At 47.9% G+C, this 25,740-nt stretch overlaps 1 protein-coding gene across 1 annotated transcript in view; it reads left to right on the forward strand.

Annotated features, from left to right (window-relative positions):
• The window catches only part of ZNF341 (zinc finger protein 341), a 76,023-nt gene that overhangs the window by 31,336 nt on the left and 18,947 nt on the right, over positions 1–25,740 (forward strand). Inside the window, 3 exon segments of the mRNA XM_030914556.1 lie at positions 3,525–3,715; positions 6,783–6,991; positions 19,161–19,257. Coding sequence (XP_030770416.1) covers positions 3,525–3,715; positions 6,783–6,991; positions 19,161–19,257 — 497 coding nt within the window.

Here is a 25,740-nt window from a genome sequence, read left to right on the forward strand (position 1 = left end):
CACTGTAGTTGATCAGAAGTTGAAAACTATTTGACCTCCATGGTTAGTTGGTCTCCAAAGCTTTTTATACATGTGAGATTCTCATCATTTGTCCCTGAGCTAATGTTCCTACCCCTGATACTGGTTTAGTTTCTTTCTTGCATGAGGACTGAGAACTTGACTAGGTTTAGAGCATTGCTGCCCAACAGAAATATAATATGAACAACATACGTAATTTAAAATGTTCAGCCGGGCATGGTGGCTCATGCCTGTAATCCCAGCAGTTTGGGAGGCTGAAGTGAGAGGATCTCTTGAGCTCAGGAGTTCAAGATCAGCCTGGGCAATATGGTAAAACCCCATCTCTATTTAAAAAAAAATTTATAAGTTCTGTCTTTAGTGGCAAAAATAATCTTAAATAAATGAAATAAAATTTTCTAGTAGCTACATTAAAAACAATTTTCTAAAAGATCAAATTAATTTTAATTATATATCTTATTTAACCATATATATTATATATATAACCATATATATTTATATATATTTAAAAATATATATATGTGTGTGTGTATGTATATATATATATATATATATATATTTTTTTTTTTTTTTTGAGATGGATTCTTGCTCTGTTGCCCAGGCTGGAATGCAGTGGCACGATCTCAGCTCAATGCAACCTCCATCTCCTAGTATTTAACCCAATATATTAACATTATTATTTTAACATATAATATAAAGATTAAATATACTTTATATTCTTTTTTTACTAAATTTTTGAAATCCAGCAGGTAAATACATTTATAGCACATTTGGATATGGACTGGATACATTTCTTTCTGTTTTTTTTTTTTTTTTTTTCCAGTTAGGGTCTCATTCTGTCACCCCAGACTGGAGTGCAGTGGTGCAATCATAACTCATTGTAGCCTCGAACTCCTGAACTCAAGTGATCCTCTCTCCTCAGCCTCCTAAGTAGCTGGGACAGGGGTGCACCACTGTGCCTGGCTAATTGTTAAAAAAAATTTTTTTTTTTGTAGAGACAGGGTCTTGCTTTGTTGCCCAGCCTGGTCTCAAACTCCTGGGCTTAAGTGATCCTCTCACCTCAGCCTCCCAAAGTGCCAGAATTATAAGTGTGAACCATCATGCCTGGCGCCACATTTCAAGTTCTCAGTAGCCACGTATGGCTCAGGACCACTTTATTGGACAGTGTAAGGCCAGAGTCTAAGCCATTCCCATGTAGCCCCAAGAGCGAGCAATGCCAGCCATGTGCTAGGTAATGAAGGGAGTGTTTTGCTGGGAAAACAATGTGTAGCTACTTTTATCTGACCTTCCTTCAGGCTTCCTGTTGGAACTAGCCCTACTGTGTGCCCTCTGAGTTCTTGTGAACTCCTTTTTTTTTTTCCTTTAAAAAATTTTTCTTGGCCAGGCGCGGTGGCTCAAGCCTGTAATCCCAGCACTTTGGGAGGCCAAGACGGGCGGATCACGAGGTCAGGAGATGGAGACCATCCTGGCTAACATGGTGAAACCCCGTCTCTACTAAAAAATACAAAAAACTAGCCGGGCGAGGTGGCAGGCGCCTGTAGTCCCAGCTACTCGGGAGGCTGAGGCAGGAGAATGGCATAAACCCGGGAGGCAGAGCTTGCAGTGAGCTGAGATCCGGCCACTGCACTCCAGCCTGGGCGACAGAGTGAGACCCCGTCTCAAAAAAAAAAAAAAAAAAAAAAAAAAATGCAGAAATTTCCAAGGGCATGAAAACCTGGAAGACAGAAGTTAGTAATCTAAAGATTCTGGATAGGCCCGGTGTGGCAGCTCATTCCCATAATTCCAGCACTTTGGGAGGCCGAGGCAGGTGGATCGCTTGAGGCCAGGAGTTTGCGAACAGCCTGGGCAACATGGCAAAACCCCATCTCTACAAAAAAAAATACAAAAAATTAGCCAGGGATGATGGCATGCACCTGTGGTCTCAGCTACGCTGGAAGCTGAGGTGGAAGGATCACCTGAGCCCAGAAAGTTGAGGCTGCAGTGAGCCTCAATCAAGCCACTGTACTGCAGCCTGGCCAACAGGAGTGAAACCCTGTCTTAAAAAAAAGAAAAAAAAAAAAATTTTCTTTTGAGTCAAGATCTTGCCCTGTCACCCAGGCTGGAGTGCAGTGGCACGATGGTGGCTCCCTGCAACCTCAGCCTCCTGGGCTCAAGTGATCCTCCCACCTGAGCTTCCTGGGTAGGTGGGACCACCGGCACATGCAACCATGCCCAGCTAATTTTGTTTATTTTTTGTAGAGATTGGGTCTCATTATGTTGCCTAGGCTGGTCTTGAACTCCTGGGTTCAGGGGATCCTCCTTCCTTGGCCTCCTAAAGTGCTGGGATTATAGGAATGAGCCACCACACGGCCCTACAGAATAAATCATGTCTTCCATTTCTTTTGAAGCTCCTTTAGTGCCTAGCATCAAAGGTTTAACCATTTAGCAAACATTTATAGAGGCCTACTATGTGCCAGGCCACTGGACCTGCAGGGATGAGGCCAGAGGTCCCTGATGTCAAGGGAACAGTGTAGTGAGGGAAGGATGATGAAACAGATGATTACAATTTTGTTTGTTTGTTTGTTTGAAATGGAGTCTATTATTGTCGCTGAGGCTGGAGTACAATGGCGCAATCTTGGTTCACTACCACCTCTGCCTCCCGAGTTCAAGCAATTCTCCTGCCTCAGCCTCACAAGTAGCTGGGATTACAGGTGTGCGCCACCACACCCAGCTATTTTTTTGGTATTTTTAGTAGAGATGGGATTTCACCATGTTGGCCAGGTTGGTCTCAAACTCCTGAACGCGGGTGATCCACCTGCCTTGGCCTCCCAAAGTGTTGGGATTACAGGTGTGAGCCACTGCACCCGGCTGATGATTACAATTATTATTATTTTTTTTTTGAGACAGAATCTCTGTCACCCAGGCTGGAGTGCAGTGGCACAATCTCTGCTCACTGCAACCTCTGCCTCCCAGGTTCGAGCGATTCTCCTGCCTCAGCCTCCCATGTAGCTGGGATTACAGGCACCCTCCACCAAGCCTGGCTAATTTTTGTATTGTTCGTAGAGACGGGCTTTCACCATGTTGGGCAGGCTGATCTCGAACTTCTGACCTCAAGTGATCTGTCTGCCTTGACCTCCCAAAGTGCTGGGATTACAGGTGTGAGTCATCGCACCCAGACAGATGATTACAATTAGAAGGGACTGGGGAGGCATTATGAGTACAACTAGGATGGTGTTCAGAATTTTTAACAACCGTGGAGAGGTCTGCGATGTCTGAGGGGAAGGCCAGAGAGGGGAGGCCTGAGGCAGCAGCTGTTTCTCACTCAGAAAGGAAGCATTTCTGTATTTGAGCCTAGGGATAGCCGTATCAGTGCACACCGGCTGAGTGTAGTGCAGCACCTTAAGCACAGAGTCCGACCCAAAACGGGTAGCAGGTGCTGGGTGAACACAGAGGAGCACAGAGTAGGGGTTCTGTGGGTCCTTCCTGAATGAGCTGGCTCCTTGTCCTGACCTCCCTGGCTTTCTCCATAGGGTTGGGCCAGCCCCTGCCGGGTGCACCACAGCCCCAGGCCTTGCCCATAGCCGGTGAGGAAGAGGGGGACAAGCCGGAGCCCAAGCAGGTGGTCCTCATCGACAGCTCCTACCTGTGCCAATTCTGCCCCAGCAAATTCAGCACCTACTTCCAGCTCAAGTCTCACATGACCCAGCATAAGAATGAGCAGGTAGGTGGGTGGTGGCAGCAGGGGCCCACAGCACACCAGTCCCGGCCTTTCACTGGTGCTAGGGTCTTGAATGCTGCCTAGAAAGGGGTAGGAACAAGTGAGTCAGACCTTCCACGGCTCTATCCCCCCAGGGTTAGATTCTGAGCAGGGGATTGATGGAGTTAGGGAAGGTTACCCTTGGGGCAAATCACAGAAAACTTTGACTCACCTCCAGACCTGAGACAGCTGACTCCCACCAGCGTAAGGACCCTGTGTTTTTCCAGCTCTGGTCTCTGCCATCTCAGGGTATGGCCTTGACCTCTCCTGATGGCTTACCTTGTCCTCCTGTCCTGGGATGGTGATCACTTTTTTTGTTTTTTGAGACGGTTTTACTCTTCCGCCCAGGTTGTAGTGCGGTGGTGTGATCTCAGCTCACTGCACCCTTCACCTTCATGTTGGCCAGGCTGGTCTTAAACTCCTGACCTCAAGTGATCCGCCTGCTTGGCCTCCCAAAGTGCTAGGATTATAGGCATGAGCTGCTGCATCTGGCCGGTGGTCACTCTTTCTGGGCACTAATCCAGACCCACTGTTATCTATGAACCAAAAGGGGTTATCTCTTCTGTATCTTTTATAGCAGCAGGAAAGCTTTTCCTAGAAGCACTTTGTAGATCTCTTTTTGGTCAAACCCAGTACATGTGCTCTATCATTTAAGAATACATTATTATGCTACAAATGATGGAAAACTGGCTTCACAGGGTTTTATTTCTCTCACATCAAATAAATTCAAAGAAGAAGTCCCTAAGTAGGCAGTGTTGGGCTTATATAGAGCAGGTCAGATATGTCACGGTAGACTCAGGCTTCTAGCTGTCTGATCTGCCATTCTTAGCTTATGGACTTCATCCCCAAGGTTGCAGGATGGCTGCTATGTCTCCATCCATCACATGTGTATTCCAGTCAAGACAAACACAGAAAGCAGAGGGGATTTCCCCTGGGAAGCTTTTGCCTTTGTGTTCTGGAAGTGATGCTGTCCTTAAAGACTACTGATTGTATATCATTGGTTAGGAAGGAGTCACATGGCTGACACTAGATGCAAGGGAACCAGGATCAAGTGTTTTTTTTTTTTTTTTTCTGAGATGGAGTCTCACTCTGGTCACCCAGGCTGGAGTGCAGTGGCACCATCTCGGCTCACTGCAACCTCCACCTCCTGCATTCAAGCGATTCTCCTGCCTCAGCTTCCCAAGTAGCTGGGATTACAGGTGCCTCCCCACCACACCCAGCTAATTTTTGTATTTTTAGTAGAGATGGGGTTTCACCATGTTGGCCAGGCTGGTCCCGAACTCCTTACCTCAAGTGATCCACCTGCCTTGGCTTCATAGTGTGTTGCGATTACAGGTATGAGCCACCGCGCCCAACCCTTGTTTTTGGTTTTTTTAGGGTCTCACTCTGTCACCCAGGCTGGAGTGCAGTGGCTTGATCTCAGCTCACTGCAATCGCTGCCTCCCAGGTTCAAGAGATTCTCCTGCCTCAGCCTCTCAAGTAGCTGGGATTACATGTAGGCACCACTACACCTGGCTAATTTTTGTGCATTCAGTAGAGATGGGGTTTCACCATGTTGGCCAGGCTGGTCTCGAATTCCTGGGCTCAATTGATCTGCCTGCCTTGACCTCCCGATGTGTTAGGATTACAGGCACGAGCCACCGCGCCCAGCCTGGATCAAGTGTTTTAACTAGGTATGTTGCTATTCTGAGCAAATCAGGGTTCACTTTGTAGGTAGAAGGAGTGCATGATATTGTGTAGGCAACCAGGACTTATGTACTATTTATCAAAGTGTAATTTTCAAGTTGTTAAAAACATACTTCTCATACAAATGAGACCCAAAAGTGAGTCAGAATTTTACTTAACTCATTAGCAAGGGAACCTGAAGGAAGACAAAGCCTGTTCAACAGAGGCCGTGAGACACGGATAGCTATGCCTAATAACTGTCAATGAAAAAAAGAGATACTGAAGTCAGATTGCCAAATTACATACAAATCTGGTTAATGTCCTGCAAGACAACAAAACCTGTGACCTTTGGGGTTATCTTCTTTACCTGACACAAATCGATGACATTGGATCAGTTTTTTACAAATTAACACATTAACATTTAACTGTAGAGCCCTAATCAATGGGAAGTAGTCAGAAGCAGCCACATCCGGTAGAGTGAGATGACTGTGGGCAGGCTATAGATGGGCTCCTCAGACAGCAGTTCTCAAAGTGAGCTTCCCGGGCGGCAGTGCCAGCATCCCCTGAGGATTCCTCATTAGTGATGCACTTATTCAGACCCGCTGAGTCAGATTTCTCAGGGTGATGGGGGTGGTGGGGGGTGGGGGGGATGGCGGGGGCGGCGGGAGTGCAGCCCTCAGCAACATGTAATTCTGAGGCCTGCATCAGTTTGAGAGCCGCTATTCCAGTATGACATTGAAAGGGTACACTATCATCTTTTCACTGTATATCCAGGTCTTGAATAATTTTTCTAAATATACCCATGCCACACAGAACCTGAGGGAAGGGTAGTAGGGCCATCATGACTGGCTGAGAGGAGGGAACCCTCTAATCAAAGTAAAACCAGGGGCTGGGCCCAGTGGCTCACACCTGTAATCCCACCACTTTGGGAGGCCAAGGCGGGTGGATCATTTGAGGTCAGGAGTTCGAGACCAGCCTGGCCAACATGGTGAAACCCTGTCTCTACTACAAATACAAAAATTAGCTGGGCATGGTGGTGCGTGCCTGTAATCCCAGCTACTGGGGAGGCTGAGGCAGGAGAATTGGTTGAACCTGGGAAGTGGAGGTTGCAGTGAGCCAAGATTGCGCAGCTGTACTCCAGCCTGGGCGACAGGGTGAGACTCTGTCTCAAAAATGAATGAATGAATGAATGAATGAATGAATGAATGAATGAATAAAAACCCTGCGATCCAGTGGCAGCAGGGGAGCCTAGGGAGCAGTGGTCAAGTCATCTACCAGCAGTGTCCAAGGCCAATGCCACAGGCCAGGGGCTGCAGTGGAGGAAGCTCTCCTGCCTCCTGTCACCTGCCCAGCGTCTTCCCTCAAGGTGTACAAGTGTGTGGTCAAAAGCTGTGCCCAGACGTTCCCAAAGCTTGACACATTTCTGGAGCACATCAAGAGCCACCAGGAGGAGCTGAGCTACCGCTGCCACCTCTGTGGCAAGGACTTCCCCTCGCTGTACGACCTGGGCGTGCACCAGTACTCCCACAGCCTCCTGCCACAGCACAGCCCCAAGAAGGACAGCACCGTCTACAAGTATGTGCCCTCCCACTTCCCTCTCCCTGGGTGGATGGCTGGGTGGGCAGGGAGCCCAGGGCCTGTGGCCTTGGTGGTTCTGACTTCTCAGGACCAGTGAGATACTTGAAAGGAGAAACCGAGGCTCCTGGCTGGGGTCCAGTCTGGCAGAGTGGGTTCTGGGCTTTGGCACTGGTGGAAGAAAGGATGCTGGCTCTCCTTATGTCATTCTTATGTCTTGGCAGACATTTTTCCCAAAAAAAATCCTTAAAAAGAAGAACCTATATTTTCTTGTTCATAGTGGAAAAAGGTTTGAGCATTTTATTCCAAACTAAACAATTATGACAGTATTATTTTGTCTCATAATCTACAAAATTTAGCTTACAGTCGAAGCGGTGCACCAGTTCTCAAAGTGAAAAAAGAATGAGCAGGGTGTGGTGGCCCACATCTGTAACCCCAGTACTTTGGGAGGCCAAGGCAGGAGGAGGCCAGGAGTTCGAGACCAGCCTGACAACATAATGAGACCCCATGTCTACAAAATAAAAAACAAAATACATTTTAAAACGAACAGTTGGCAGGGCGCGGTGGCTCAAGCCTGTAATCCCAGCCCTTTGGGAGGCCGAGATGGGCGGATCACGAGGTCAGGAGATCGAGACCATCCTGGCTAACATGGTGAAACCCCGTCTCTACTAAAAAAAAAAATACAAAAAATTAGCCGAGCATGGTGACGGGCGCCTGTAGTCCCAGCTACTCGGGAGGCTGAGGCAGGAGAATGGCGTGAACCCGGGAGGCGGAGCTTGCAGTGAGCCCAGATCGCGCCACTGCACTCCAGCCTGGGCGACAGAGCGAGACTACGTCTCAAAAAAAATGAAATAAAATAAAATGAACAGTAACATGTTTAAAAGCAAAAATCATAAAAATAATATTCATTTGTTTTATAATCTATAAGATCTAGGTTAAAGTTGAAGCTATATGCTGATTCCTATTTTTATTTGATTTTTTTCTTTGAGACAGGGTTTTGCTCTGTTGTCCAGGTTGGAGTCCAGGGGCACCATCACAGCTCACTGCAGCCTCCCCAGGCTCAGGTGATCCTCCCACCTCAGCCACCTGAGTAGCTGGGACTAACAGGCACGCACCACCACACAGCTAATTTTTGTATTTTTTGTAGAGACAGGGTTTCGCCATGTTGCTCAGGCTGGTCTTAAATTCCTGGATTCAAGTGATCCTCCCACCTTAGCCTCCCAAAATGCTAGGTTTACAGACGTGAGCCACTGTGCCCAGCCTGTATGCTGATTCTTAGAATGAACAAGGAATGGATCAAGTATGGATTTTATCTGGGGTAATTTATTCTGATAATCATTTATATCACTTCAGTCTTCCATTGTGGTCGTGAAGAGGGTTCCTTTGGCAGAAATGATGAAAAGTTCCCTCAGTTTTGCAACGTGCTTTTTATCTTTAGATCTTCACGTTAAAGCCGGGTACGGTGGCTCATGCCTGTAATCCTAGCACTCGGGGAGGCTGAGGTGGGAGGATGGCTTGAGCCCAGGAGTTTGAAACCAGCCTGGGCAACATAGCAAGACCTTGTCTCAACAAAAATAGAAAAATTAGCCAGGTGTGGTGGCACGCACCTGTAGTCTTTGGAGCTACTGACCTCTGATCATCCTTGTTGAGTTTCTCTGCCTCAGTTGTTTTCTGGTCTGTTTGCCGGATCCTCCTTTGTTGATGGTGTTATTTGCAGATGTGCAACATCACTTTGATGATGTCCTGAAATCCCCCATCTGCAGTCATTTTGCTGTGCATTTGCCTGCATCATCTGGGAGCAGCTGCCTCACAAAGCCCATGGGGGTAGATAGTAGCAAAAGGCCAGGAGTGGTGTTTGTCTGGGGCCTCCTTCCAGTTCATTAGCAAATATTTTCCTGTTACAGTGGTTTTTGCTTCCCTGTACAAACTTGTACCTGCAGAGATTTGGTGATTCTGTTAATGAGGCCCCTGTAACTCCTGGGTGAAGCTTCTGGGTGCAGAGATAAGTAAATACCTTGAGCTTAAAATGCAAGGGCTGCTCAGGGTGACAGGTGTGTAAACAAACACACCCTGTCACTTGATAAAATGCTATCATATATGTTTATAAGGTATAGAGGTACCATAGTGGGGGGCAGGCTAGAGAAGCTGTCCTAGGAGCAGTGACATCTGAACTGGGTTTTGAAGGATGAATAGGAGTTTGCCAGGTAGACAATGAATGGGGTGGAGTGTGTTCCTAGCAGGAGGAACCACAAGTTTAAAATACAATAGCAAGTGGTTTATTAATAGAATGACTGTTACGCCGGGCGCGGTGGCTCACGCCTGTAATCCCAGCACTTTGGGAGGCCAAGGCGGGCGGATCACGAGGTCAGGAGATCGAGATCATCCTGGCTAACACGGTGAAACCCCGTCTCTACTAAAAAACACAAAAAATTAGCCGGGTGTGGTGGCGGGCGCCTATAGTCCCAGCTACTTGGGAGGCTGAGGCAGGAGAATGGCATGAACCAGAGAGGTGGAGCTTGCAGTGAGCTGAGTTGTGCCACTGCACTCCAGCCTGGGCGACACAGCGAGACTCCATCTCAAAAAAAAAAAAAACTACGGCCGGGCGCGGTGGCTCAAGCCTGTAATCCCAGCACTTTGGGAGGCCGAGACGGGCGGATCACGAGGTCAGAAGATCGAGACCATCCTGGCTAACACGGTGAAACCCCGTCTCTACTAAAAACTACAAAAAACTAGCCGGGCGAGGTGGCGGCGCCTGTAGTCCCAGCTACTCGGGAGGCTGAGGCAGGAGAATGGCGTAAACCCAGGAGGCGGAGCTTGCAGTGAGCTGAGATCCGGCCACAGCACTCCAGCCTGGGCGACACAGCGAGACTCCGTCTCAAAAAAAAAAAAAAAAAACTACCCAGTTGTCTCGCTCTGTCACCCAGCCTCGAGTGCAGCGGGGCGATCTCGGCTCACTGCAAGCTCCGCCTCCCGGGTTCACGCCATTCTCCTGCCTCAGCCTCCCAAGTAGCTGGGACTACAGGTGCCCGCCACCGTGCCCAGCTAATTTTTTGTATTTTTTTTTTAGTAGAGATGGGGTTTCACCGTGGTCTCAATCTCCTGACCTTGTGATCCGCCCGCCTCGGCCTCCCAAAGTGCTGGGATTACAGGCGTGAGCCACCACGCCCGGCCTCAGGTATTTCTTTATAGCAGTGCAAGAACGGCCTAACACAGAGTCAAAAAACACAACTGTGCCAAACAGCTCATAAACATGTCCTCATAACAGCAGTCTCAGGCCACAAACCACCCTGAAGGGAGAAAAGACACCGCCATCTCCCCATCATGAAAACATGTGCCAGCTAAGGCAGAAAGGGTATTATCAGACAAAAAAAGAAAACATTTGCCAGCAAACTCATTTACAATGAGTTATCAGTGAGGAATGTCACAGGTAGGGGAAAAATTCAAACCAAAAACAAAAAGACAGGCTGTGTAGAGTACTGCCTGTGGGAAACCCTGGGCAGGCTGAACCTGCGAGGGGCCCAGGGGAGCCCCACAGACCGCACTCTGAAACCACACACTAGCCAGGCGGGTGGCTCACACCTGTAATCCCAACACTTTGGGAGGCCAACATGGGCGGATCACTGAAGGTCAGGAGTTCGAGACCAACCTGGCCAACATGGAGAAATGCCGTCTCTACTAAAAATACAAAAATTAGCCAGGCGTGGTGGCTCACACCTGTAATCCCAGCTACTCGGGAGGCTGAGGCACAAGAATCACTTGAACCCAGGAAGGCAGAGGTTGTGGTGAGCCACTACTTCAGCCTGGGTGACACAGAGAGGCTTTGTCTCAAAAAAAAAAAAAAAAAAGAAAAAGAAAGAAACCACATACTAAATGCCTCCAGGTAGCAAGAAAGGGAAGGTGGGGTGGGAGCCGAGGTACCAGGAGGGCAGAGACTTAACTAGCTAGTGAGATGGGAAAGGACAGAATCTCACAGGCTTCAGGGGCTGGGTTTGGGGGAGACATAGGTTTGTGTGGGAGATAATTTACCAATAGCCAGGAAAATTAAAATCTCCTGCCAGAAACAGCGCCTGAATTAAGTCATCCAAGGTAACATCACCAGTAATGGAGCAAATGAACATCACATGCCTCCTGATATGACACACAGAGGAGAACACAGAATTTGTTGTGACATTCCTGACAAAAGTGCATGCCCTGAATTTAATCATGGGGTTAGATCAGGCAAACCCGAACTGAGACATTCTGCAGAATACCCTGTCTATACTCTTCAGAAATAGCAAGGTCACGAAAGACAAAGACAGAAGGAGGAGCTGTCCCAGCTTACAGGACATGAGACAGATGAGAGACATGATAACTGGATTCAACATGTGATTCTGGGCCAAAAGAAACCTTTTTTTTTTTTCTTTTTCTCTAAAGCATGTTATTGGAACAATTGGAAAATTCTGAATAAGGCCTGTAATTAGATAATAGAATTGTACTGATATTAACTTCCTGATTTCTTTTTTTTTTTTTTTTTTTCTTTTGAGACAGAGTCTCACTCTGTCACCCAGGCTGGAGTGCAGTGGCCCAGTCTCAGCTCACTGCAACTTCCATCTCCCAGGTTCGAGGGATTCTCCTGCCTCAGCCTCCCAAGTAACTGGGAATACAGGTGCCCGCCACCATACCCAGCTAATTTTTGTGTTTTTAGTAGATATGGCGTTTCGCCGTGTTAGCCAGGCTGGTCTCGAACTCCTGACTTTAGGTGATCTGCCCACCTCAGCCTCCCAAAGTGTTGGGATTACAGGCGTGAGCCACTGTGCCTGGACTGATTTTTTTTAAATTTTTTTTTTTGAGATAGGGTCTCACTCTGTCCCTCAGGCGGGAGTGCAATGGTGCGATCAGCTCACTGCAGCCTGTACCTCCTGGGCGCAAGCAATTCTTCTGCCTCAGGCTCCTGAGCAGCTGAGATCACAGACATATGCCACAGCTCTTTTTTTTTTTTTTTTTTTTTTTTTTGTAGAGATGGGGTTTTGCCATGTAGTCTAGGTTGGTCTCAAACTTCTGGGCTCAAGCAGTTTGTCAACTTCAGCCTTCTAAAGTGCTGGGATTATAGGCATGAGCCACTGCACGGAGCCTAACTTCTTGATTTTGGTAACTATAATATACTGCGCTTATGGAAGAGGTTATCCTTGTTTTTAGGAAATACAAGTCAGGTGTGATGGCTCACGCCTGTAATCCCAGCACTTTAGGAAGGCCAGACAGGAGGATCACTTGAGGCCAGGAGTTCAAGACCAGCCTGGGCAACATAGTAAGACTCTGTCTCTACAAACAAACAAACAAACAAATTTAGCCAGGAGTGGTGGTGCCTGCCTATAGTCCTAGCTACTGGGAAGGCTGAGGCAAGGGGACCACACCTGTGAATAGCTGATGCACTCTAGCCTGGACAACACAGTGAGACTCTGTCTCTAAAAAAAATAAAAATTGGGCCGGGCGCGGTGGCTCAAGCCTGTAATCCCAGCACTTTGGGAGGCCGAGATGGGCGGATCACGAGGTCAGGAGTTCGAGACCATCCTGGCTAACACGGGGAAACCCCGTCTCTACTAAAAAATACAAAAAGCTAGCCGGGCGAGGTGGCTGGCACCTGTAGTCCCAGCTACTCGGGAGGCTGAGGCAGGAGAAGGGCGTAAACCCAGGAGGCGGAGCTTGCAGTGAGCTGAGATCCGGCCACTGCACTCCAGCCCGGGCGACAGAGCGAGACTCCGTCTCAAAAAATAAGAAATAAAAAAAAATAAAAAATAAAAATTGGCCAGGTGTGTGGCTCATGCCTATAATCCCAGACCTTTAGGAGAACAAGGCAGGTGGATCGCTTGAGCCCAGGAGTTCTGGTCTGGTCAATATGGTGAAACCCCCTCTTTATAAAAAATAAAAAATTAGCCAGGCCTGGTGGCACGGCACCTGTGATCCCAGCTACTCGGGAGGCTGAGGTGGGGGATTGCTTGAGCCCAGGAGGCGAAGGCTGCAGTGAGCTGTGATCACGCCACTGCACTCTAGCCTGGGTGACAGAGTGAGACACTATCTCAAAAAAAAAAAAAAAAAAAAAAAAAAAAAAAAAAAGGCCAGGTACAGTGGTTCATGCCTGTAATCCCAGCACTTTGAGAGGCCAAGGCAGGAGGATCATTTGAGCCCAGGAGTTTGAGACAAGCCTGGGCAACATGGCGAAACCCCGTTTCTACAAAAAAAGTTTTTAAAAAATTAGATGGGCATGGTGGTGTACACTTGTAGTCCCAGCTACCCAGCAGGCTGAGGTGGGAGAATCACCTGAACCTGGGGAGGTCAAGGGTCAAGGCTGCAGTGAGCCATGATTATGCCACTGCATTCCAGTCTTGGTGACACAGTGAGACCTTGTCTCTAAACAAAAAATTAATTAATTATATTAAAATTAAAATAAATACATAAGTTAAATTCATGAAACAAAGGACAGCTTTAAAACACATATATTGAAGGCCAGGCATGGTGGCTCGTGCCTGTAATCCTAGTACTTTGGGAGGCTGAGAAGAGTGGATTGCTTGAGCCTTGGAGTTCTATGCCAGCCTGGGCAATATAGCAAGACCCTGTCGCTACAAAAAATACCAAAATTAGCTGGCAGTGGTGGCACACACCTGTAGTCCCAGCTACTCAGGAGGCTGAGGGGGACGGATTGTTTGAGCCAGGGAGGTCAAGACTACAGTGAACCATGATTGTGCTACTGTACTCCAGCCTGGGTGAGACAGCAAGATCCTGTCTCAAAAATCAATCAATCCATAATCAAATTATGACAAAATAAAAGGTTTAAAAAGAACATTTTTTGAACATGATTGTCTGTGATATGGGGAAGTGGGTCACAGTGGATGGAGAATTCCTATTCACTCTATGCCCTATGATAGTTTTAAAATATTGTACTGTATACACATAATTAGTTTTTGAAGTACATAATTAATCTTAAAAAAAAAAAAAAGGCCAGGTACAGTGGCTCACACCTGTAATCCTAGCACTTTGGGAGACCAAGGCGGGTGGATCACAAGGTCAGGAGATCAAGACCATCCTGGCTAACACGGTGAAACCCTGTCTACTAAAAATACAAAAAATTAGCTGGGCATGGTGGCAGGCGCTTGTAGTCCCAGCTATTAGAAAGGCTGAGGGAGGACAATCGCTTGAACCTGGGAAGTGGAGGTTGCAGTGAGCCAAGATCGCGCCACTGTACTCCAGCCTAGGCAACAGACCGAGACTCCGTCTCAAAAAAAAAAAAAAAAAAAAACCAAACCAAAGCAAAACAAAAAAACCTTTGAACTCTGACCTGCAAAATCACTTCTAGGAACTTATAAAAGAGCAAAGATGTACTTCCGAAGTTGTTCCCTGTATCTTTGTTATACTAATGACAAACTGAATATAACCTCACTAACCAACAATGGGAGATGACGTAAGTAAATCACAGAACATCCATGCACAATGGAATACTAAGTAACTGTTTAAAGAATGTGGCAGGGCCGGGGCGCGGTGGCTCAAGCCTGTAATCCCAGTACGGCGCGGTGGCTCAAGCCTGTAATCCCAGCACTTTGGGAGGCCGAGACGGGCGGATCATGAGGTCAGGAGATCGAGACCATCCTGGCTAATACGGTGAAACCCCGTCTCTACTAAAAAATACAAAAAACTAGCCAGGCGAGGTGGCGGGCGTAGTCCCAGCTACTCGGGAGGCTGAGGCAGGAGAATGGCGTAAAACCGGGAGGCGGGGCTTGTAGTGAACTGAGATCCGGCCACTGCACTCCAGCCTGGGCGACAGAGCGAGACTGTCTCAAAAAAAAAAAAAAAGAATTTGGCAGGTCTATTGTTGCTGAAATGCAAAGACAGTCCATATAACTGGTGTTTTTGTTTTTCCCAGAGACAGGGTCTCACTAGTGCAGTGGCATGATCATGGCTCACTACAGCCTTGAACTCCTGGGCTCAAACAATCCAGTTCAGGCTCCCAAGTAACTGGGACTACAGGCACATGCCACCATGCCTGGCTAATTTTTGTATTTTTTATACAGGCAAGGTTTCACCATGTTGCTCAGGCTGGTTTTGAACTCCTGGCCTCAAGTGATCTGCCTGCCTTGGCCTCCCATGGTGCTAGGATTAAAGGCATAAGCCACCGTGCCCAGCTATAATTACTGTTTTAAGTGAAAAAGTTTTAAGTGATAAAACTATATGTACAGTGATCCCATTAAATCAGTCTGTTTGTTGGACATTGCGCTACAGGAAGACAGTGTGATGAATTTTCACCAAATTCAGTGACTATATTTGGGATCACCTGACTCAAATATAGTCTGTGATATTTATATCCGTATCCATATCTGTAAATGTATATATTACACACATATATATTACACACATATACCAAAGGATATCTACCAAGAGGTTAACGGTGCAGTGGCAATCCCTGGGTGACAGTTTTGTTTTTTTGTTTTTGCATGGGTTTTTACAAAATTCTTTTCTCTGCATTGAACATTTGCATTGAACATTGACTTTTGCAACTGGGGGAAAAATCAATAAATCTTCTTTTTATTTTTTTTTTCTTTTTTGAGACGGAATTTCTCTCTGTCACCCAGGCTGGAGTGCAAGTGCAGTGGCACGATCTTGGCTCACTGCAACCTCCACCTCCCGGGTTCAAGCGATTCTCCTGCCTCAGCCTATGGAGTAGCTGGGACTACAGGAGTGTGTCACAGCACATCCGGCTAATTTTTTTTGTTTATTATTATTTTTTTTTTTTGAGACAGAGTCTCGCTGTGTTGCCCAGGCTGGAGTGCAGTGGCCAGATCTCAGCTCACTGCAAGCTCCGCCTCCCAGGTTTACGCCATTCTCCTGCCTCAGCCTCCGGAGTAGCTGGGACTACAGGCGCCCGCCACCTCGCCTGGCTAGTTTTTTTTGTAGTTTTTAGTAGAGACAGGGTTTCACCGTGTTACGCAGGATGGTCTCTATCTCCTGACCTCGTGATCCACCCGTCTCGGCCTCCCAAAGTGCTGGGATTACAGGCTTGAGCCACCACGCCCGGCCTTTTTTTTTTTTTATTTTTAGTAGAGACAGGGTTTCACCATGTTGGCCAGGCTGGTCTCGAACTGCTGACCTCAAGTGATCCGCCCTCCTTGGCCTCCCAAAATGCTGGGATTACAAGAGTGAGCCACCACACCCGGCCAAATCTTATTTTTTAAAAGAAAATATTAAACATATAGTAAACATACAGTGACATAACTAAAATTCATTTGAGAGATTTGGGGAAAGTAGACATAGGCAGGCCAAGGCAATGTGGCTGACAGGGAACAGAAGCCAGAATGACAGGGCTTGGACCTCTAAAAATATGATAAAGCCACCACAGCCACTCAAATGTCACTATGAGATAGAAGCAACTCTCATGGTATATGAGCCACTGTTATTTTAGGTCTCTACTGCATGCAGCCAAACCTCTACTTAAATAACACGAATAATAATAATTGCAGCAATAACATTTATTGAGTGCCTACTATGTTCCAGGTACCATTTCTAAGAGCCTCAGCCTTGTCTTACTTCTAAGAGCCTCAGCCTTGTCTTACTTGATCCTTATAAATAATCCCATTTCACTGAGGAGAAAACCAAGGCTCAGAGTGGCTGAATACCTTGCCCAAGGTCATCTACTGGATTTGCAGTCAAGACAGGATTTAAGCACAGGGCAATGGCTCCAGAACCCTTACCATTACCCATGATACCATTCCACCTTCAGGCCATCCAGATGGGGGCCTGGCTCACTGGACCTTACTTTTGGAACAGGACAACAGCTCCAATGTCTACAAAGAGCCACTGGCACTATGACCCTACAAGGGGACTGCACAGGGTCATCAGCACTGGGCTTAACCTTCAACCTGCAAACTCCAAGACCAGGGCTGTGAGGCTTCCAAGATCTCACACTAGGGTTCGAATCTAAACTCTGCTGATGTTGTTACTCTGGTAGGCAGGTCACTTCTCTTTGAACCTCAGTGTCTTCATCTTCAAAATGGGGAGAATACCACCTTCCTCCCAGGACTGCAGGGATTCATGTCACTAAGGGCAAAGCTTGGCACAGAGCAGGTGCTTCCTTCCCTTTACTTGGCATCTCACTCCAGAGTCACACAGCCACAGGAACTCACAGATAACCCACAAATCGGAAGGGCAAGAGCCAAAGAAAATTTCTCGAGTGCAAATGGGAATAAGTCATCACTGCCAGAAATCTCTGCCCCTTGGCTGGCCAAAGCTTTGCCTGGCTTCCCTGCCTCTCTTGCCCCATTTCCCAGAGTCTTGGAGGCAAGTTACCCTACACCCCATTTCTTGAGTTCTAACTCCTCTGCCAACTTCTCAAAGCTCTTGTGATTTCTACGCGGCCCTTCATGCCTTGGCCCCACTTTTTCCCACAGGCCCCATCTAAACATCTCCCTCCCACTTCCACTCTACATAACAGTCATTCTATTCTAGCTGGGGTTACAGGCAGGTGCCACCACGCCTGGCTAATGTTTGTATTTTTAGTAGAGATAGGGTTTCACCATATTGGCCAGGCTGTTCTTGAACTCCTGACCTCAGGTGATCCGCCCACCTCGGCCTCCCAAAGTGCTGGGATTACAGGTGTGAGCCACTGCACCCAGCAATGTGACAGTCGTAAGAATGAGTGACAGGCAGCTCTGTTTGGGACTCACACCCCATTTTTTGAATGAGGAGGCCCAGAGGGTCAGAAATGGGAAGGCTCTGGGCTTGGATCCCTGTCTGTCTGACTCTTTCACGCAACAAGTTCTCACTGGTGCTGGGAGCAGCTTGTGAATGGGCAAGATGTGGTACCTGGAACAGGGACCACTTGCTAGTGGAGGAGACAGATAATAACCAAGTAAGCCAATAATAAATAATTCCAGGTAAGAAGTGGTAAGAAGAAAATAAAACTGAGTGACGTAATAGGGAGTGGCTGAGGGTGCATGGTGGGGGGCAGCTTGAGACGGTGGCCAGGAGGGTCTTTTTGGGGAGGTGACATTTGAGCTGAGACATGAAGGATGAGAAGGCACTGCCTGGGGAAGACTTGGGGAAGAGTGTTCCAGGGAACAGGAACAGCCAGTGCCAAGGCCCTGAGGTAGGAATGAGCCTGGTGTGTTCAAGGTAGGTCAAGGAGGCCAGGGTGGCCAGAGCAGAGTGAGTGAGGTGGAGAGAGGAGAAGGATGAGGTCTGAGAGGTGGGAGTGGGTCAGACCACAGGGTCTTGTAGGCTAAGGTGAGAGGTGGGTTAAGCAATGGTGTGGCACAGTCTGACTTACTTTTTTGTTTTTTGTTTTGAGACACAGTCTCACTCTGCCACCCAGGCTGGAGTGCAGTGGTGCGATCAAGGCTCACTGCAACCTCTGCCTCCTGGGTTTAAGTGATTCTCCTGCCTCAGTCTCCTGAGTAGCTGGGATTACAGGTCCATGCTACCATGCCTGGCTAATTTTTGTATTTTTAGTAGAGAGACGGGGTTTCATCATGTTGGCCAGGCTGGTCTCAAACTTCTGACTTCGGGTGATCCGCCTCCCTCAGCCTCCCAAAGTACTGGGATTACAGGTATGAGCCACCACACCAGGCCTTTTTTTTTTTTTTCTTCTTTTTTAAATAGAGACAGGTTCTCTTTCTATTACCCAGGCTGGAGTATAGTGGCATAATCATGGCTCACTGTAACCTCAAACCCCTGGGCTTAAGTGATCCTCCTGCCCTAGCCTCTTGAGTAGCTGGGAAGCCACCACATCTAGCTAATTTTTAAATTTTTATAGGGATAGGGGTCTTGCCATGTTGCCCAGGCTGATCTTGAACTCCTAGGCTCAAACGATCCTCTCGCCTTGGTCTCCCAAAGCATTGGGATTGCAGGTGTGAGCCACTGTGCTCAGCCTGAGTTTCATTTTTAAAGGTGCCCCTGACCGCCCTGTGGAGAATGGACTACAGGAGGCAAGGCAGGGAGAGGGTGGCCAGTGAGGAGGCTGCTGCACAAGTCCGAGCAAGAGACGATGACGCTCAGATGAGGACGGGCAGTGGCAATTGAGAAGAATGGATGGATTTGGAATGAATTAACTGGAGGATGTTGCCTCCTAACGTTGGCCCTGGGGTGGCCGTGGGCTGCTTCCTATGCCTGCTATGTTTCCTCCCTCACCTCTCCTGCTCCTTCCACTTAGGTGTGTCAAATGTGTCAACAAATACTCCACTCCCGAGGCCCTGGAGCACCACCTGCAGACCGCCACTCACAACTTCCCCTGCCCACACTGCCAGAAGGTGGGTGCCACTGTCCTCTTTTCTGGGGACCCACGCCATAATAGGGGCAAGGAGGTGGTGGGGTGGGGTGCACACCTCACCCTTTCCTTCTCCTCTCTCACCATAGGACACACAGGCAGGGCTCAGGGGCTGCTCCACAGATGACACAGTGTCTCTGTCTGGCCATCTCATCCATCACATTCCAGATGTGGCCGTGTCGGGGCTGCTGCTGGAGCCAGGCAGGGCAGGCTGTCCTGGTCCCAGGCCTAGTGTCTGAGCAGCAGCCTCCCAGCTTCCTGATGTAAGATTATCCTTATTACAATTGGCTCTTCTTTTTAATTTTTTTTTTTGAGACAGAGTCTTATTCTGTCACCAGGCTAGTGTGCAGTGGTTTGATCATGGCTCACTGCAGTCTCAACCTCCTGGGCTCAGCCTCCTGAGTAGCTGGGACTATAGGCATGTGCCACCATGCCCAGCTAATTTTTGTATTTTTTGTAGAGATGGGGTTTCACCATGTTGCCCAGGCTGGTCTCAAACTCCTGGGCTTCAGGGACCTGTCTACCTTGACCTCCCAAAGTGCTGGGATTACAGGCATGAGCCACTGCACCCAGCCTAAATTTTTTGTAGAGATGGGGCTCACTATGTTGCCCAGGCTGGTCTCAAACTCTTGGCCTCAAGTGATCCTCCCACCTCAGACTCCCAGAGTGCTGGGATTATGGGTATGAGCCACCATGCCCAGCCTGGATTCTTTCCAGTGACTCTGGAAGCCTCACTAAAGCCTGTTCCTAATAACATCAAACATCCAGGAAGTGCTCCAATTTCTAGTTGTCTCAAAGCTTCATCATTTTGTAAAGTTTATTTGAATCAGTTCCATGGATTGCAATTGATTGATACAAGAAAAGTCTCTCTTAATCTACAGCCCCCCCGCCCCCCACCACTGCTCCCTATTTTCTTTCCTTTGAATTTATGTGTTGAAGAAACTGGGCCATTTGGTCCAGCGGTGTTCCCTGCAGTCTGGATTTTGCTGATTACGTCTCCCTGGTGTGTTTAACTTGCTTCTTCACTCTACTCATTTTCCTTTTTTTTTTTTGAGGCGGAGTCTCGCTCTGTCTCCCAGGCTGGAGTGCAGTGGTGCGATCTCACTGCAAGCTCCGCCTCCGCCTCCCGGGTTCACGCCATTTTCCTGCCTCAGCCTCCCCGAGTAGCTGGGACTACAGGCGCCCGCCACCACACCCAGCTAATTTTTTGTATTTTTAGTAGAGACGGGGTTTCACTGTGTTAGCCAGGATGGTCTCAATCGCCTGACCCTGTGATCCACCTGCCTCAGCCTCCCAAAGTGCTGGGATTACAGGTGTGAGCCACCGCGCCCGGCCCCACTCTACTCATTTTCTTACAATCATATGTGGCAGATTTTCCAGGACAGCCCTGGTTTCACTTTGGCCTCATTCTAGATGTTTCTAATTATCTAGCCTAATTTTAAGCTTTAGAAGTTGTGGTCCAAGCCGGGCGCGGTGGCTCAAGCCTGTAATCCCAGCACTTTGGGAGGCCGAGATGGGCGGATCATGAGGTCAGGAGATCGAGACCATCCTGGCTAACACGGTGAAACCCCGTCTTTACTAAAAATACAAAAAAAAAAACTAGCCGGGCGAGGTGGCGGGCGCCTGTAGTCCCAGCTACTCGGGAGGCTGAGGCAGGAGAATAGTGTAAACCCGGGAGGCGGAGCTTGCAGTGAGCTGAGATCCGGCCACTGCACTCCAGACCGGGCAACAGAGCGAGACTCTGCCTCAAAAAAAAAAAAAAAGAAAAAAAAAAAAAAAAAAAAAAGAAGTTGTGGTCCAAGTAAAAGATACTATGAATTGAGTAAGAACCACACGCCAGATGCTGTTCTGAGCATTTTACCGGAATTTACTAGGAGATAGGTGTACTACTACTATCTCCCTTTACAGGAGGGAAAACCAAGGCAGAAAGGCCACCTAGCTAGGAAATGATGGGGCTAAGAAGCAGTGGGGCAGCTGGGTCTGTGCCCCTCCACCAAAATGAATAAATGTGTGAATACATGCCCTTCCTTTGCCTGGATTGGAAAGAGATTTTCACTTCTGTGTTTTCTGGCTTTAAAAAAATTACTTTCGTACAAAAATTAGCTGGGTGTGTGTTGGCCGCCTGTAATCCCAGCACTTTGGGAGGCTGAGGTGGGTGGATCACCTGAGGTCAGGAGTCCGAGACTAGCCTAACCAACATGGAGAAACCTCATCTCTATTAAAAATAAAAATTAGCTGGGAGTGATGGCTGGCTCCTGTAATCCTAGCTACTTGGGAGGCTGAGGCAGGAGAATCGCTTAAACCTGGGAGGTAGAGGTTGCAGTGAGCCGAGATCGCACCATTGCACTCTAGCCTGGGCAACAAGAGCGAAACTCCATCTCAAATAAAATAAAATAAAATAAATAAAAGTAAAAAATTACCTTTCCATTGATTTCTTTAGTAATTTGCTCATTTTCCATTAATTCTTTTACTTGTCAGTCATTTGACCCAGACTCTGTGCTGGGGAATGAAATCCCCTCTCTGCCCACTTGGAGCTCCTGTAAGCAAAGGGCTGTCATTCAGTGGGTTAAATGCTGACTTAAAAGTGTGGGTGGACATTCAAAGGCAGAATTGACTTTGCCAGGCATAGCACCAGGGAGCTAGGGAAGGCTTGACAGAAGCAGTGACACCTGAGTTGGGTCTTGAAGGATGTGTAAGAGTTTGTCAGTAAAGAGAGAAAGGCCCTCTGGGTGGGAAGAACATCTGGGCAAAAGCTCAGGGCAGGCATGTTTTGTCCAGGCTTGTGGGGAGCCATGAAGTTCTAAGGGCTGAGTCTGACATTCTGAGTCCTGGTCCCAGGTAGCCAGAAAGGAAGGTGTCTCTATAGGGGCTGGAAACAAGGGATCTTTGAGCTCAGAAGATGGCCAGGGGAGGGGGGGCCCGGTGAGTCAGACCTGAAGGCCCCTCTTCTCTGCCAGGTGTTTCCTTGTGAACGCTACCTGCGGCGTCATCTGCCCACCCACGGCAGTGGGGGCAGGTTCAAGTGCCAGGTGTGCAAGAAGTTCTTCCGGCGGGAGCATTACCTCAAACTGCATGCTCACAATCCACTCAGGTGGGTGCCCTGCCCCTGAGAACTCCAGCCCAGCCCCTCCCCTCCTCCTCACCCTCTCCTCATCCCTTTCTCTCTCTTCCCATCCCCATCCGGCTCTTCTCCCTGTCTCTGTCGGCCCCTTTTCCCTCTGCTTCCCCATCTCCCTCCCCATCTCACTCAGGCCCCTCTCCCCTCCTCCTCCCTATCTCCCTCCAGCCCCTCTCCCTGCATCTCCCTCTAGCCCCTTTCCCCCTCCCCATCTCTCTCCCATCTCACTCAGTCCCTGTCTCCCTCTTCCTCCCCCCTCCCTCCTCCTCCCCCTCGAACTCCTCCTCCCCATCTCCCTCCTCCTCCCCATCTCCCTCCAGCCCCCGTCTCCCTCCTCCTACCCATCTCCCTCCAGCCTCCCTTCCCTTCCCTCTCCCCATCTCCTTCTAGCCCCCTCCAGCCTCCCTCCGCTGTTCTCTCCCCTCTCCCTCCAGCCCCCCCTTCTCTCTGTTGCTCTCTGTCTTCCTCCAGCCTTCCTGCCACCCTCCTGCCTCTCCCCTTGCTCCTCCTTCCTCTCTCCTTCCTGGCCCCTGACCCACCTGCCTTAACTGATGAACAAGGGGTTCCTACCACCACTAGAGCAGAGAAGAGTCCTTGGAGGTTGTGTGGAAGGGACTTTTTTTTTTTTTTTCTTTGAGATAGTCTTGTTCTTGTTGCCCAGGCTGGAGTGCAGTGGTAGATCTTGGCTCACTGCAACCTCTGCCTCCCGGGTTCAAGGGATTCTCCTGCCTCAGCCTCCCAAGTAGCTGGGATTACAGGCTCCCACCACCACGCCCAGCTAGTTTTTTGTATTTTTAGTAGAGACGGGGTTTCGCCATGTTGGCCAGGCTGGTTTCAAACTCCTGACCTCAGGTCATCTACCTGCGTTGGCCTCCCAAAGTGCTGGGATGACAGGCGTGAGGCACTGCACCCGGCCCGTGTGAGGGACTCTTGACTCTGCCCCCCTGTGGTGGGGACACTGCTCTCATTGTAAGTTCCCACTCAAACCTGGACAAAACGCCGTCTCCTTGTTCCCCAGTTGAAACACACTGACATTTTCTTTTCTATTAATCTTTAGATTTTTAAATTATATTTTAAAAATTGTTTTTTAATTGAACAGGTTCTAAAGATTGAGAAAACCTGACGGAAAATCCTTGACAGGACAAAAGCATATATAGTACAAATAAACTCCGTCTCACTTCAGATGAACAATCCAATGTTTTTCCTTTTTTTTTCTTTCCTATGACCTATGGTAAAAAATACATTTCATATTGCAGCCCAAGAAGCACATGTATACACACAGGATATATTGCAACAAAAGTTTTACAAAACAGGGTTTTCTATTTTGTCCTGTTCAATTTTAGTTCTTTTATTTTTTATTTTTTTATTTTTTTTGAGACAGGGTCTCACTCTATCACCCAGGCTGGAGTGCAATGGTGTGATCTCACTACAACCTCCGCCTCCTGGGTTCAAGCCATTCTTGTGCCTCAGCCTCCCGAGTAGCTGGGATTACAGGCGCCCACCACCATGCCTGGCTAATTTTTGTATTTTTGTAGAGATGGGGTTTCACCATGTAGGCCAAGATGGTCTCAAACTTCTGGCCTCAGGTGATCCACCCCCCTTAGCCTCCCAAAGTTCTGGGATTACAGGCTTGAGCCACCGCACCCGGCCATGTTTAATTCTTAAAAATAACCACCAACAGGGTTTGACTTGTAGTTTGCAGTTTGCAAAATACTCCTAATTCTCTTCCCCAAAGATAACTGTTAGCGATCTAGTCTGCATTCTTCTAGTTTTATTTTACACGTATATAAAGCGCTTGCTTACGTTTGCAAAAGTGAGCACATACTATAACTTATGTGCCCTTTTTTCTGATCGTATACCTTGGTGATGTTCCCTGAGGAGTGTGTGCTTACAGTTCCCCTGGAGGCTAAATTCTGTGGGTCCCCCTCCCCCAGGCCCCCCCAGAAAGATGTTACCAACAGCACCTTCTTTTTCACATCTGGGTAGCCTTCCTCAATTAATTTTTCATCTTGTATGTAGCCAGTTCTCTATGTATGAACCTTTTTTTTTTTTTTTTTTTTTTGAGACTGAGTCTTGCTCTGTCACCCAGGCTGGAATCCAGTGGCATGATCTTGGTTCACCGCAACCTCCACCACCTGGGTTCAAGGAATTCTCCTGCCTCAGCCTTCCAAGTAGCTGGGATTACAGGTGCCCACCATCACACCCAGCTAATTTTTGTATTTTTAGTAGAGATGTGGTTTCACCATGTTGGCCAGGCTGGTCTCAAACTCCTGACCTCAGGTGATCCCCCTGCCCCAGCCTCCCAAAGTGCTGGGATTACAGGTGTGAGCCATCATGCCCAGCCTATGTATGAACCCTTAAATTACATTTCAGCTATTAGTTTGTATACGCAATGCTGTGTTGGTCCCTTGGCAACCTTTGGAAGTGTATCTGTAGCGTATATCCTTAGGAATGGAAATGCTAGGTTAAAATGCATGTGTAGTACCGAGTTTCAGTTTGGAATGATGAAAAGATTCTAGAGACAGATGGTGGTGATGGTTGCATGATGGTGCAAATGTACTTAGTGCCACTGAATTATACACTTAAAAGAAGCTTAAGATGGTCAGTTTTCTGTTATGTATATTTCTCCACAATAAAGAAGGGAAAATAGGTAATGCATTGTAAGTTTGATATTACCAAGTTGGCACTTTATGGCTTTTAAAAATTATTATTCAAAAGTAATACATGCTGCCAGGTGCAGTGGTTCACACCTGTAATTCCAGCACTTTGGAAGGCCAAGGTGAGTGGATCACCTGAGATCAAGAGTTCGAGACCAGCCTGGCCAACATGGTGAAACCCCAGCTCTACTAAAAATACAAAAATTAGCCGAGTGTGGTGGTGCGCACCTGTGATCCCAGCTACTCGAGAGGCTGAGGCAGGAGAATTGCCTGAACCCAGGAGGTGGAGGTTGCAGTGAGCCAAGATCGAACCACTGCACTCCAGCCTGGGCGACAGAGCAAGACTCTGTCTCAAGAAAAAAAAACAAAAAAAACAAAAACCAAACACACACACACACACACACACACACACACACACACACACACACAAATAATACGTGGTTATTATAAAAATGGAAGCAAAATAGGAGTACATAAAGTAAAATGTTAAATTTCCCCTTCAAGTTGTAGTTGCCACTGACACTTTGGTCTGTCCTCTCCCTATACCTCCCCATCTTTCTCCCTGCATCTTCAGTTTATTTACAGAGACACATGGCTAGGGCTTTTTTGGGGGTATGCGGGTTGTATTCTTTCTTTCTTTCTTTCTTTCTTTCTTTCTTTCTTTTTTCTTCTTTTCTCGTTATTTCTTTCT

This window comes from Rhinopithecus roxellana, chromosome 13 (genome assembly GCF_007565055.1).
Source record: "Rhinopithecus roxellana isolate Shanxi Qingling chromosome 13, ASM756505v1, whole genome shotgun sequence".
Taxonomy (NCBI): Eukaryota; Metazoa; Chordata; class Mammalia; order Primates; family Cercopithecidae; genus Rhinopithecus; species Rhinopithecus roxellana.